The sequence below is a fragment of the Arachis duranensis genome, chromosome 6 (genome assembly GCF_000817695.3).
Source record: "Arachis duranensis cultivar V14167 chromosome 6, aradu.V14167.gnm2.J7QH, whole genome shotgun sequence".
Taxonomy (NCBI): Eukaryota; Viridiplantae; Streptophyta; class Magnoliopsida; order Fabales; family Fabaceae; genus Arachis; species Arachis duranensis.
The window spans coordinates 8,368,071-8,383,395 of NC_029777.3; the positions used below are offsets into that span (position 1 = coordinate 8,368,071).

The 15,325-nt window shown below is 34.0% G+C and overlaps 2 protein-coding genes and 1 long non-coding RNA gene across 5 annotated transcripts; 1 reads left to right on the forward strand and 2 right to left on the reverse strand.

Moving 5' to 3' along the window:
* Positions 1–195: 195 nt before the first annotated feature.
* On the reverse strand, positions 196–1,076 carry LOC107492435 (monothiol glutaredoxin-S6). Its single transcript, XM_021126423.2, has 2 exons — positions 993–1,076; positions 196–769 (listed from the first exon to the last, which is right to left on the reverse strand). Exon 2 carries the CDS (start codon positions 767–769, stop codon positions 461–463), a length of 309 nt encoding a protein of 102 aa, XP_020982082.1. The 5' UTR covers positions 993–1,076; the 3' UTR covers positions 196–460.
* A 2,169-nt stretch (positions 1,077–3,245) lies between these two features.
* LOC107492515 (OVARIAN TUMOR DOMAIN-containing deubiquitinating enzyme 5) lies at positions 3,246–6,879 on the reverse strand. Of its 2 annotated transcripts, none has more exons than XM_016113553.3 (3): positions 6,587–6,879; positions 5,145–5,261; positions 3,246–4,451 (listed from the first exon to the last, which is right to left on the reverse strand). In XM_016113553.3, the coding sequence occupies exons 1-3, from the start codon at positions 6,595–6,597 to the stop codon at positions 3,581–3,583; spliced, it is 999 nt and encodes a 332-aa protein (XP_015969039.1). In that variant the 5' UTR covers positions 6,598–6,879; the 3' UTR covers positions 3,246–3,580. The 2 variants fall into 2 exon arrangements, with proteins under 2 accessions (XP_015969039.1, XP_015969040.1); XM_016113554.3 differs by lacking the exon at positions 6,587–6,879 and adding an exon at positions 5,560–5,736.
* A 542-nt stretch (positions 6,880–7,421) lies between these two features.
* Positions 7,422–8,906, forward strand: LOC127748398 (uncharacterized). Of its 2 annotated transcripts, XR_008010520.1 has the most exons (4): positions 7,422–7,699; positions 7,999–8,155; positions 8,239–8,331; positions 8,410–8,906. It is a non-coding gene; the product is annotated as an uncharacterized LOC127748398 (long non-coding RNA). The 2 variants fall into 2 exon arrangements; XR_008010519.1 differs by having other exon boundaries at positions 8,239–8,906.
* Positions 8,907–15,325: the final 6,419 nt, after the last annotated feature.

Genomic DNA, 15,325 nt, shown 5'->3' on the forward strand with positions numbered 1-15,325 from the left:
AAGGTTTTAGTTTAAACTAACTTATCTATTTTTATGATTCTAAAAAACTACATTGATAATTTTTTAAAAAAATTAATATATTCAAAATATAAATTTTTAAGAATTTATTTGTCACTTTACTAAATTAAAATTGAAATAGATGATGAACATACATAAAGTAAAACAATACATCATGCATAGCAATAACGCGCCAAATTTTCATTATGTTGAAATTAAAGTATCCATATATAATATAAGTAGTGCATGGTAACTACTCATAATAAGTGATATTATATATCACTCATGCATTCATAGTTACTATATATATTAATCATATAGCTAATGTTGCTCACTAATTAATTAACTACATATACATAGCAAGAGTACGTAACATAGAAATACATATATGCATATGTAACTATATATCCTTATATTATAGACTATAGTAGTAGTAGTGATTTAATTTTGGTTACGTTGATGATCAAATCCAAATAGCCTTAGCATCTTTGAGCAATGGAACTAACTCATTCCTGACATGGAGGCTCATGATTCTCTTAGAACCACCAATGAATTGTTGGCCTATGAACACAGCTGGCACACTTGGCTGGCACCCCATTCGGATCAACTCATTCTCAATCTGCTCTCCATTTGAGATCTCATCAAGCTCATAAACAGTTGCATTTGCACCAAAGCTTCTTATCAGTGATTTCATGGAGTGACTCAAGCAACACGTGCTCTTGCTGAATATCACCACTGGCTTCTCAGCCACCATGCTCGCCACACCTTCCATCTTCAATGATTATTATTATTATTATAATATGTATATGTGTTTATATGAATGATATATGTAAAGTGAGAATTGATGAAGGGTTATTTATAAGGTGGTGTGTGAGGGGTGGGGTTGTTATTGCATTGCCGACCCATGATTGAAAAAAAAAATAAAATGATGGAAAATAAAGGGAATAATAAGATAGAAGAGAAGCTTTGAAGAGTATTCTCGATAAATAATGTACCTTTTATTGTACTGCACTTGCATTGCATCAATATCTATCATACATAACAACTTGCCTTATAGCTAGCTGTTAAGGTCGATCTAATTCTTCAAAGAATAAGATTCATCAGAAATATGTGCATCAAAGAGAGCATATCTTTTTTCTTTTTTTTTTTTTCACAAAATGGAAATAATAAATGCTTGCCTTAGCTTCTATTTTGCGCCACATCTTATCATCATCGTCATAACAACACAGAAGTATACACTATTATTGCTATGTGACTATATGTGTGTTATCTCTTCATTTTTGGAGCATCTACTACTAAGGTTGAGAGAAAATAATAAAGAAAGTGGTCCTAAATAAAACACTACTCCTGAGCAACTTTATTTATTTTATATATTTTCTTTGTATAAGATTCTCACTCCTTCCGATCCGTAGTAGAAAAATTGAAGATATATTTGGTACTATGGTACTCATCTAAGGACAAAATCAAACATACGTAGTCCTACTTATATTAATGACCGTGCAGGAATGTTTATAGATTATTATAACCAATAACTATAGTCTATATATATAGCATATGGAAACGTGTTCATGGTTATTATTATATGATTTCCTTGATTATTGGATGGGAAAACTTAGGGGGGGAGGGGGGGAAGAAATATAATAAATTTTTGTGTTAGTATGTTTCTTTGAACTATGTCATACAAAAATAATTAATGTTTGTAGGTATAATAATGACAAACTTGCATTAGCAAATTTATCAGAAAGTCTAGTGGTTAGTTCGCTAGCGGTGGGTTTGAATCTTACTTTGTCCATATAACAATTTATTGACTAATAACAAATTTTTAAATATAACTCTGATACTATTAGTCCTTAATCTTTCATATTGGAAGAACTGTGGGAAAAAAGAAATAGAAAGCATATTAACTGTTATATAATGCACGGTCCCTTTGGTATATTTACATTATCATCTGTTGGATTTTAATTATTAATATTAGATCAAGATCAAAGGTAATGAAAAGAAAGGAAATGCATATGGTTATTGAAGAATAAAATGGAGGTCAAGAAATTTCGAGAGTTATATCACTTGAGGAATCCGTTACATAATACATACATTGTGGTCTCCAAGCTCATATAGGCGTGAAGATCCTTCGATTTTGCTAGAGAAGTTCTTTTTTTTTTACGTATTACTTACTATTTGTTTATTTATTTATTTATTTATTTATTTTGTCAGAGTGAGAGATTAGAGATTTAACATCATAAATGGATTACACTTTTAAGTAACAGAATGTGCTTCAAGAACCCTAACTCTTGTATTACTTACCTCTTGCTATCTTGGTATGTAGATATAGGCTTTTTGTGATTAAGTTGTATTCTATTGTCTTAGTGGGATTTCAAGAAATCATGGAGCCTCACGAGTCACGATGATGCATAGTTATCTCCAAATGTCTCTTCTACCTTAGATATTTCCTTAAGCAGTGATCATAAAATATATGAATGGATATATTCTATTTGGTTTATTAAAAAAAAAAAAAAAAAGAAAAAGAAAACACTTGAAACTAAAGGGTAAAGGCCTCTATTATGATCTTACCTTGCCTCAACCACGAGTTGAAACTCAGCATTGGTAACAATTCGATAGGGGGAATATATTGTAGAAGTGATTATGAGAGAGACAAATTAAGATAGAAATGGAATAAGAATATATGGTAAAAAATAAAATAAATAAAGTTGTGGCGGAGCGTGACAAAGACACAAGAATAAAAAGAAAACGAGGACGGTTTTCAGCATACAAGATTGTAAATTAAGGAACCTAGACACAGTTTCTCTCGTTGTTCCAAGCTGTTTATGCTTCAACTTTAACCCTTTTATAGATGCAAAGCAAAGTATTCCCTTTGCTGAATGTTCAACAACATAAAATTTGAGCTGCTCAAAATTTGAATTATGTTGATCAAAATCATTTACGTGGATCACAATGGTTCAATGAGCATGTCAATGACACAGGACTAAGCCAGCGGAATCTTTAGGTAAAAGTAAAACCTACTCGTTTACCTTCATTTGGCCACGTGGCAGAAAACTTTAGTTGTTAGATATTTAGATATAACATGGTATAGTTGGGGGTGAATAGAAAAAAATTAATATACCATGTCCAAGTTTACTAGACTAAACCCTTGGCACTTGCATAGCAAATAGCCAAATACTAATGGGCACTGAAAAAAGTAAAGATTGCAGTACTTCCCCCAAAAATTACCTTACTATTAAAGGTGAAAAAAATGGAGGAGAAACAAAAATATATAACACCTTAAAGTGTGCATTATAAAAATACAATAAAACTAAAGTGTGCATTATGTTAGAGCAAATATCTCCCCTCATATATGGATTTAGGTAAACCATTCAAAATCAGGCAGACGCCATAAGAAAAATTTGATACATAACTATCAAATATAACTTATCCAGAAATCATACAGTAGAGAAATGTACAGTTATAATAACCATTACCAAATAACAACTTCGGTTCCAAGAGATCTTCCATCAAATGTTTGGTTTCTAAGAAAAATGCTACAAGGCAACATCGTCATAAAAATGCTTCTTGTGATATACCCATCAGATCATGCTGGGACCACAGAATTATAATGCTCACCAAGTCCAAAAGCATGCTTGTGGTAGGAAAGCATAATACTTGAACTCGATGAGGCAGTGGTAGCAGCGGATTTATACTCCTTCCCCATCTCCACATCGGGGAAGGAGCCGGAAAATATCATAATATGCTTCTTCAAGCAGTGAGTCAAGGCACCAAGCTCTAACTGTCCTCCCCATAAAGCCGTGGATTCCACCTCTTTACAATAGTTTTCAAATTTCTCAGCAAGTGTTTCATCTGAATCATCTTCGATCAAATTTTCTGAAAGGAAAAACGGAAGGAACTCAGCTGAATGCTTTCTCATATAAGCAGCTGCCATTTCTCGAAGTTCTTGGTATGTATGAGGTGATCTACCGCCAGAGAGGAGGGCCAGCTGATCCTCAACAGCTCTATAGAGGCAGTGCCCATCAGGCTTTATTTCACACACAGTTAAACCGAGAGGCTTCAACTTCTTTTCCAATTTTTCATTTTCAATTGTACGATCACTTATAGTGTCACTCTGCTCTGCTTGGATTCTCTGCTCCCTTTCTGCTTCTTGTTGAGCTCTTCGGTCACGCTTCTGTTGGGCCTTGCTAACCCTTGCACGGTCAGGCTGATTGGCAACAGATACTCCAGCTATGGCCTTTATCAAACTGTCTAAATTTCCCTTTTCATTCCCATTACCACCACTGCTATAGCCTAATTCAGCCAGTTCTTTTGCATGTTTCTCTTTAAGATTAGCAGAAAGTCGAGTAACCTCGTCCTCCACTTGTTTCTTCTTAGCTTTCTGTTCAGCCTTGCTACCTCTAGCTGCTGCCTTTTTCATTTCAATTTCTTTTTTCCGCAGTTGTGATATCTCTTTCCTGAAAGTACATAGTCATCGTGGAGAAATGTGTCACATGAGACAAGAACAAGAAAAACTAAGAAGTAATAAAACGTATACAATCTAGAGTGAATGAAGTGATATTTTTGTAATTACAATTTAAACAAATAAAAACAACAGACAAACAAGTTTGAGATCAGTAATGTGATTCAAATGTTGAAATATCTGAAAATCCATAGGAAGAACCTAATGAAAACTCATGGCCACACCTTTGATATCTTATTCATACGCATATAAAGGAAAAATTAAATATGCCTATATCTATGTTGAACATCTGGATGGTTGTGGGGGAAAGCCGACACATATCAATCACAAGATACATTGATATTACTTCTAATCAATAATTAGGAAGCCCATCTGAAATACATTTGATCAACAGAATGAATACTTTACAAGTGAAGTTTGTATTCCATGATTACTTTCAAGTTCAACATGTTAATCTACTGAAACATTATCCTGGATACTCTTCTTATATATAGTGTCCCTTATATCATTAACTAGGTTATTGAAGCTACAGTGCTGTCTAAACACCACGAATTCACCATAAACTCTTCTCTCTTGCTTAGCAACAGAAATGAACTACAACAACCATAGATTCCATGACAAATAGATCCTACTACATGAACATGCAGAACCAAATAGATTCACTAAAATGACAAGCCTAAAACATCACCTGTGCCGCGAAAGCATCTCATCACGAGTTTCCTGCTTCTTTTCAGTTCCATTGTCTGAAATCACTTCTTCCTGCACCTGCTCCTCAATTTCCTGGCTATCCTCCATTGGACCAACTCTAAAACAAATAAATAGATATTAACCAAAAATCACCAAAATTATCTTACAGTTATAAGAAATCATATGCAAACATCAACAAGAAAAGAATCAAAAGCAAACTAAGCATCGAATTTAGAAAGGAAACAGTGAGGCTATACGCTATGCAACAAATTCTCAAAATTAGACAGTTAAACCTGGATCAACCAATGCCAAATTTTATTGAAAAAAAAAAGAACCACAAAAAAATAAATGGAAGATGCAATGAGTTTAGAAAGCAACAACAGAACAAAGATAAAGGAGAAGGGGAAAATTGAAACCACTGCTTGCAGCCACTGATGGGGAGGAAGTAGCCTGCAGCCGCCGCAAAGAGACGAAATTATGGAAGATGCATCAAAGAAAGAACAATGATTTTATTTCAGAAACAACTGAGACAGAGTTGAGTTTTGGGGACAATGAAAAAGTGAAACCCTAGTGTTAGTCGGTGAAACCATAGTTGTAAGAACCGAACCGGTGATCAAACCGATCAGGTTACTGGTTTATTGGTTTATTGGTTCAACCGATAAATTACTGGTTGAACCGATAAAACCGGTTTCACATAAATAAAAAATATAATAGCAAAGGTATAAAACAAAAGCTATTGCAAAATACAAATTCACATCAATTGTTCAATGTTGGAAGCATAACCTATTTCCAACAGTTCAATTCAAAGGGTTCCTGTTAAGCAAAACAAAAGCAACCATATATGCATTCACTAAAATCTGTTTTGGACATAAAACTAGTTTTGCCGACATGTTTTCAAGCCTAAATTTGCCGAATGATTTAAATTATGAGCAAGATTGGTACCTAACTAAGACATACAACCATGAGAAATTGATGAATGAATAACAAGCACTTAACTCACAAGTAAAATAGTTGCATTCAACAATAACCATTCAATTCAACCCAAATTTAAAAGCAACACCATAGTAGTTCAACAGCAAATAATTCGACAAAAAGACTCAGAGTCACTACACTAAACAGATGCACAATGGCATAATAGTTCAACAGCACATAATTCAACAAAAATTGCTAGAAAATCCAGCAATCCATCTTCTAAAGCAAACAGGCATAATGGCATAATAAAAAATTAATAAAAAATCCAGCAATCCAGCCATCACTACACTAAACAGATGCACAATAAAAAATTCAACAAATTCGGTAATTTCATAATCAAGAATCAATAAATTCATAATCAAGAATAAACAAATTCAACCAATTATAATTAAACATTTAACATAAACAGAACATAATAACTACAAAAACAGAGATAATGGCATAATGCGAGGAGACCACCAACGGACCAACCTGTCCGACATATGAGGCAGTGGACAGAGAGGACGCGACGACGCCGCCGACGGAGCAAGGAGCTGCGATGAAGAAGACGACCTGCGAGGCTACGAGCCAAAACGCGACGTGCAAGGAGGTCGTCGGAGCCGCACCGTGTCTGGAAGGACGAAGACGACGAGACGGCCGGCGGGGTTGGAGCCTGGAGGGGTTGCTGCCTTGCTGCCTTGCTGCCTTACTGGGGAATGGGTGCCGTTGGGGATTAGGGTTAGGGGGAATGGGTCAATGGGGATGGGGATGTGGTTGGTACTTGGTAGGTTCGAGTGTTTTGTGTGATTATTATTTTTTTTTTTTGGTTATAAAAACCAAAACGACGTCGCTTTGGCTAAGGGAGAAAAAAAAGAGAGCTTCGAACCGGATGGGTTATTCAAAACCGCCGGTTCGTCGATTTTTCACAAAATTGGACGATTCAATCCGATTTTATCCCGTTCATTCTTTATCCGGTTAGATTACTCGATCGCAGCGACTAATTGACCGATTTATTGGTTTTTTAGTCGAATCGGCCGATCTAGTCCAATTCTTACAACTATGGGTGAAACACATGAGTATGGTTATCATGGAATACGTTTTATAAATTTTATTATAAAATAATTAAATCTAAAATATAATCTATACTAATATAGTAATAAAATTTATAAACACCATATGGAGCTAAAGAAAAAGAATTCACTTAAACACAAAATTTATCATATGTCTCAATTGATGAATATTAAAATTTACATAAGTAAATTAATTACTGTAAATATTAATTATATAAAAAAATTATTTAAAAATCTACATCTTAACTCTCACCAACTCTAACCAAAAGAAAAAAAAAAGAAATTCTCACCAAATACTCATATCTCCATTACTCTCCCACACCAACCACTAAACTCCCATCCTGGGAGAGATGCAACAAACTCAGATCCAGGCGAGGAACCAAGCGGTGATAGATCTGTCGCAGCAGTCTCCACCATCGAGTCTCTCCGTTTAGAGAATTGCCGTCTTCGTCTGGCCAGCGTCGCTGCCGACCCACCGTCCTCTTCTCCGAGCTTTGTTGTTTCGCCGTCCTTTTCTCCAACCCTCCCCTTCGTGGTACTATTTTCTGCTTCTACATGCTTTGGGTTTTTTTTATTTGTCTCTGTAAGCTCTGATTATAGTTCTTCGGACAGTACTAAAATTTGTTCCTTCAAGCAATTATTAATGTATATTTTTTTGGTCTCTTGTTTAATTTAATCTCAGTGTCTATAGAAGTTAACAGGAGAAAATTTGTGCTATTAAGTAATAAGTTGAATCAATCTGCTGCAAAAGTTAAGCTATTAAGTAATAAGTTGATTTAATTTTTACCAACCCACATCATTCATTTGACACCATCACTCCCAATTTTGAAAAAGGCTTGCTGCTCCTCGTTAACATCATCTCCCTCTGCACTACCATAGTCTCTCTTTATGCTTCTTCTCTCCTTCTTCTGCTGCTGCCTCCTCTTCGTCTCTCTGCTCCTCCTCCTGCCTTCCTCCTCTGCTTTGTTCTACTGCCTCCTCCTCTCTCCCGGTTTGCTCTAACTCTCTGTCTCTGCAGGTTTTTCTAATTTCAGTTGATGATCTCTTTTAACTTGCTTTCCTTTCTCATGCCAGTTTTTTCTATTGATCTTCTCAAATGAGAACAACAATACCACGCTCTCATTCCAGTATTTATGCGTATTATCAAGTTCTAAATACTAAAGTTAGGTAATGTTTGCTTGGATTTTACCTCTTGATCAATCAACTCTTTATTGGGAATCCATTTTTCAGTAATTTTTTTTATAGAACCTTGCAACTGAACTTGGGATTGAATTTTGCTCTTCGGTGAGTCACACACTCTTTAATTTTTGATTGTTACGGAAACGTGTGATAGGAGAATTTAGATCTAGAAATGTGCCTTCAAACTTGGTAAGTTTCAACTTCTCTTTTTTTTTTTAAATTTATTTTACAATCAATAATTAGTTTAAATCCTTTGAATTTAAGGCTGTACTATTAAGGAGTGCAATTGGGTTCTCCTCCAGTTGATTTTTATGTGCAGATTGACACTGGCAGTGATATTTTCTGTATTAGCTACAACTTTTTGGATGGTTGTTCCCAAACAAGAGGTCTCTTATGAATTATTTTAGTGATATTATCTTAAGTTATAATTACACCAAGTTTTATTTAAATAATATGATTTTTATTTCTATTTTAATTCATTTTTTTCGTTAACTATGTTTTTATATTTTTATGTTTTTATATTTTTATGCCCACACGATGTAATTGTTGTGTATGTAAACTAATTAAATATATTATGAGGAGAAAAGAAAAAAGTGTGAAAAAAAGCTGCTTTCTGTTGTGATAAGAACAAGCAACGTAGATGCCCATTCCCATGTAAAACTCACATTTTCAAAGAGAGAATGAATATTAAATGCATGTTGAAAATAAAGACCCCATGCATGTATAAATAGGGGTATGGTACGAGACTTTTTACATAGAACAATAATAAACAAATACTCTCTCTTTTCTTTCTTACATTACAAAGCAATATAAAAATGTTCTCTTTCTTTCTCTTACTATAAACAAATGCAATTCTCTCTCTTTTCACTTTTAATACTTCTTTCTATCTTTATATATATATATATGCAATTCTCTTTCTATTTACTTTTTATACTCTTTTCTATCTTTATATATATATACACATTCCAACATATAATATTATTATATATACAAATCATTATTGAGCTAATTATTTTAATGCTAGAGTCTTATATTAATACATCTTTATTTTATATATCTTTTATTTCACAACACGTTATCAGCACGAGACTCTGATCAAATTTTAAGAAGACCCAGGTAACAATTTTTCATTATGTCGAAACTCTCTCATCTTATATCTGGAAACAATTATTTATCATGGATACTAGATGCTGAAATCCATATTGATTCAATGGATCTTGGAGATACCATTAAGGCTGAAAATAATGCATCCCAGAAGGATAAAGCTAAAGCCATGATTTTTCTTCGTCGTCATCTTGACGAAGGATTGAAAAATGAATATCTTACATTAAAAGATCCTGCAGATCTTTGGAAAGACCTTAAAGAAATGTATAATCATCAGAAAACGGTGATACTTCCTCAAGCCCGATATGAATGGACGCATTTACGTTTACAAGATTTTAAATCTATAAATGAATATAATTCTGCAATGTTTCGAATCACCTCACGAATAAAATTGTGTGGGGAAAAAATAACTGATCATTATATGTTGGAGAAAATTTTCTCAACCTTCCATGCCTCGAATGTGCTCCTACAGCAGCAGTATCGAGAGAAAGGGTTTAAAAAATATTTTGAGTTAATTGCTTGTCTTCTTGTTGCTGAATGCAACAATGAGTTGTTATTGAAAAATCATGAAGCGCGCCCAGCTGGCGCCGCCTCATTTCCTGAAGTAAATGCGGCAAATTACCCCAGAAGAGGTAAATGGCAAGGTTTTAATAACAAGAAAAATTATGGAAGGAAAAAGAATTATATTCAAAAGAGAGGATCTCACCAGAAGTGGGATAAAGAAAGAAATATCGGGCAGAATAAATCAACAGAGGATAAGTGTTTCCATTGTGGTGGAAATGGCCATTGGTCACGTACCTGTCGTACCCCAAGGCACCTAGTCGATCTTTACCAGGCATCTTTGAAAAAGGACGACAAAGGAAAGGAAACAAATTTTGTTTCAAATGATGCTGAGAACTCCACCACTCATTATGATGTATCTGATTTCTTTGAGGATCCTGAAGGAAATATTGGTCATTTGATCAATGATGGAATAGTTTAATATGTGGGATTGTGAAGCATCTATGTAAAGAACTTATTGTTAAGTTTTATTTTCTATGTATTTAAGTTTCAAATGTGATCTACATAAATAATGAAATATTAATGTTTATGAATTTTAAAATTATTAAATGTGTCAAATTTTAAAATAAAATTTTAGTATATGACATTATTTTATGTACAGTGTTTCTTAGAAAAATAATTCTGATCAAGTATTCAATTTAACTGTGCATACTACTCATTTTATTATTATTTGTTTTTGAAGAGAATGGCAAGGATAGAAGGCTCCGGAAGAGCTATAATTTTGTTTCCTGGAGGAACAAAATTTATAATAAATAATGCACTATTATCTACCAAGTCTCTGAGGAACTTGTTGAGTTTCAAAGATATTCACCGAAATGGATATCATGTTGAGACGATGAATGAGGAAAATCATGAGTATTTATGTATCACAACTCATGATTCAAATAAGAAAGTTATATTAGAAAAATTACCCTCACTTTCATCTGGGTTATATTATACCAAGATTAGTGCAATTGAATCACATGCCATTGTAAACCAGAAGTTTACTAGGTCAAATGAGTTCATAACTTGGCACGGCCGATTGGGTCATCCAGGAACAACCATGATGAGGAAAATTATTGAAAACTCTCATGGACATTCACTAAAGAACCAGAAGATTCTTAAAACTAGTGAATTTTGTTGTGCTGCATGTTCTCAAGGAAAGTTAATTTTAAGGCCATCACCAGTAAAGATTGGATTTGAGTCCCCTGAATTTCTAGAAAAGATTCAAGGTGATATATGTGGACCTATTCATCCACCATGTGAATCTTTTAGATATTTTATGGTCTTAATAGACGCATCTTCGAGATGGTCACATGTGTGCTTATTATCTTCTCGCAACCTGGCGTTTGCGAGATTATTGGCTCAAATTATTCGATTAAAAACACAATTTTCAGAAAATCCAATCAAAGCAATTCGTCTTGATAATGCTGGTGAATTTACTTCCCAAGCTTTTGATGCTTATTGTATGGCTAATGGAATAAGTGTTGAACATCCAGTAGCTCATGTTCACACACAAAATGGGTTAGCAGAATCACTTATTAAACGCCTCCAATTAATTGTTAGACCCTTACTTATGAGAACAAATCTCCCAACTTCGGTTTGGGGGCATGCTATTTTACATGCCGCAGCACTTATTCGTTTGAGGCCAACGAGTTACCATCAGTTCTCTCCTATGCAATTAGCTTTTGGCCAGCAGCCAAATGTTTCCCATTTAAGAATATTTGGGTGTACGATATATGTTCCCATTGCACCACCTAATCGCACCAAAATGGGACCCCAAAGAAAATTGGGAATATATGTTGGATATTATTCTCCTTCTATAGTGAGGTATCTTGAGATACAAACTGGAGATGTATTTAAAGCCCGGTTTGCGGATTGTCATTTTGATGAATCAAGATTTTCAATATTAGGGGGAGAGAAAAAGATTCCTAAAAAGGAACTTAATTGGAATGCGTCATCGTTGATGCATTTAGATCCTCGATCAGGGCAATGTAAACTAGAAGTTCAAAAGATTATACATTTGCAAAGAATAGCAAATAAATTGCCTGATGCATTTTCCGATACAAAGAGGATAACCAAATCTTATATACCAGCAGAAAATGCTCCAATTTGAATTGATGTCCCAGTAGGACAAGTAGCCACTGAAGCAAATTCACGCCAGAAGCGTAGCAGGCCTGTCGGTTCCAAAGACAAAAATCCTCGAAAGAGAAGAGGTAAATAATATTCCTGTTGAAAAAGACATAGTAGAGACACCTACAGTTGTCCAAAATCATGATATAACGCCAGAAGACGTTCAGGTACCTGAAAATAGTGAAAATGACGAGATCTCGATAAATTATGTCTTTACAGGAGAAAAATGGGACCTCTCGATAAATTATGTCTTTACAGGAAAGAAATGGAACCGAAATAAGACAATTGTCAATGAAATATTTGCATATAATGTGGCATTAAATATCATGCATGAAAGTAAGGATCTTGAGCCAAGATCAGTCAAAGAATGTCGACAAAAAAATGATTGGCCAAAATGGAAAGAAGGCATGAAGGTTGAATTAGACTCACTTGCAAAACGTGAAGTCTTTGGACCTGTAGTCCGTACACCTGAAGATGTAAAACCTGTTGGATATAAGTGGGTATTTGTGAGAAAACGAAATGAGAAAAATGAAGTTGTGCGCTACAAATCCCAATTTGTGGAACAAGGTTTTTCACAAAGGCCCGATATAGATTATGAAGAAATGTATTCCCCTGTAGTGGATGCGATAACATTGCGTTATTTGGTCAGTTTATCGAAGGACTAAAGATATCTAAACCATCCAATGAATATTCGCAAGGGTTATACTCAGTCAAATTGCAAAGATCTTTATATGGCCCAAAGCAATCTGAACGAATGTGGTATAATCGTCTTACTGAGTATCTGGCCAAAAAACGGATTCAAGAATGATGATATATGCCAGTGTGTTTTCATAAAGAAAACTGCTTCTGGATTTATTATAATTGTTGTGTACATTGATGATTTAAATATCATTGGGACACCTGAAGAGATTCCAACAATTATAAAAACTCTAAAAGAAGAGTTTGAGATGAAAGATCTTAGAAAGACTAAGTTTTGTCTCGGCCTGCAGATCGAGCATATAAAAAATGGGATCTTTATTTATCAAACAACATACACAAAAAAGATCTTGAAAAGATTTTATATGGATAAGTCACATCCATTAAGTACCCCAATGATCGTAAGATCTTTGGATGTGGAAAAAGATCAATTCCGTTCTAAAGAAGAGAATGAAGATATCCTTGGTCCTGAAGTACCATACTTAGTGCCATTGGAGCGCTAATGTATCTTGCTAATAATACGCGACCTGACATATCATTTACTGTGAATTTACTAGCAAGATATAGTTCCTCTCCAACCAGAAGACATTGGAGTGGAATCAAACAAATCTTTTGATATCTTCATGGGACGGTTGATATGGGATTGTTTTATCCCTATGGATCCAAGTCACAACTAGTTGGCTATGCAGATGCCGGATACTTGTCTGATCCACATAAAGGGAGATCTCAAACAGGATATCTGTTTACATATGGTGGAACAGATATATCATGGAGGTCCACGAAACAGACGATTGCTGCAACCTCCTCTAATCATGCTGAAATACTTGTGATACATGAAGCTAGTCGCGAGTGTTTTCGGCTCAGGAGTTTGATCCAATATATTCTATCATCATGTGGACTGATTGATCATATGATAGCTCCAACTGTCCTGTTTGAAGATAATACAGCATGCATTGCTCAACTTAAGGGTGGATACATCAAAGGTGATAGAACAAAGCATATTTCTCCCAAATTCTTCTTCACTCATGATCTTCAAAATCAAGGGACAATTGATGTCCAACAGATCCGCTCAAGTGACAATCTGGCAGATTTATTTACAAAGTCACTCCCAAAATCCTCCTTTGAAAGATTGGTACATGAGATTGGGATACGCCGATTTCGAGACATTAAATGATGTCAGCAAGAGGGGGAGACTGTACTCTTTTTTCCTTGGTCAGGTTTTTTTCCCATTGGGTTTTTCTTGACAAGATTTTTAATGAGGCAGTCTCCATCACAAAGGATATTGTACTCTTTTTCCTTCACTAAGGTTTTTCCCACAGGATTTTTCTTTAGTAAGATTTTAATGAGGCAATAATCCTAAATGGGCATCCAAGGAGGAGTGTTGTGATAAGAACAAGCAACGTGGATGCCCATTCCCATGTAAAACTCACATTTTCAAAGAGAGAATGAATATTAAATGCATGTTGAAAATAAAGACCCCATGCATGTATAAATAGGGGTATGGTACAAGACTTTTTTACATACAACAATAATAAACAAATACTCTCTCTTTTCTTTCTTACACTACAAAGCAATATAAAAATGTTCTCTTTCTTTCTATAATATTATTATATATATATACAAATCATTATTGAGTTAATTATTTTAATGCTAGAGTCTTATATTAATACATCTTTATTTATATATCTTTTATTTCACAACACTTTCATTCATTATCATTGTACAATATCATTGTAGAAATTTACAAAATACAATTCAAAGAGGAAGGATAAGACTAGTTACATATAAGCTACATAACTATATGTAACAACACTAAATGCAATCCAAATTGCTGAAATACACCTTCCTGCAACCGACCGTACTAAATGAGTAATCACCGTAACCTACGATTGTCAATACAGCCAAATAAAAACTATCAAAAATACTTATATCCTCTAAAAAATAGGCCATAATTGTTCCACTACCAATGACTAAGAAGATAATAACAACGGCTGAAAAAACTTTTACTTTTTGGACTAACTTAATCTCAATTATCCACCCATTTGATATGCATGCTGCAAGTGTTGTAATGATGCATGGTTATAACTTTTTAAGAAGGTATTGTATGAAGTTTTGAAGAATATTAGATGTAAAAGAGCAACAAAGAGATACAAAAATAATTCCTATTTTACTTCATGTAGAACGAGGAGTAACATCCCTATATCCTATCTGTACTTAATGTAACTGAGGTAAAATAAAGAATATCTACAAATTTTTTTATAAACTTAACCTTAAACTTGCCCTTCAAGTAAATTATAATTCCAACAAAAAAAAAGACACACTAAAGTTAATATAAAAAATAAAATAAAAGCATGTCCCTGAAATTAAATCAAAAACTTTTTATAATAAACAAATTAAAAATATGTAAACAATAACATGTTAAAGAGTTATATCTAAAATTATATTTTAATTATATATTTATTAATTTTTTATTTCAAATAATTTTTTTAATAAAATAATTACAAAATTA

Bases quoted from the DNA above. Each gene is read 5' to 3' on its own strand.
- LOC107492435 (XM_021126423.2), bottom strand. From the start codon at position 769: ATGGAAGGTGTGGCGAGCATGGTGGCTGAGAAGCCAGTGGTGATATTC.
- LOC107492515 (XM_016113553.3), bottom strand. The intron at 4,452-5,144 runs GTGATGTTTTAG...ATGTACTTTCAG, and splicing joins GAGATGCTTTCGCGGCACAG to GAAAGAGATATCACAACTGC.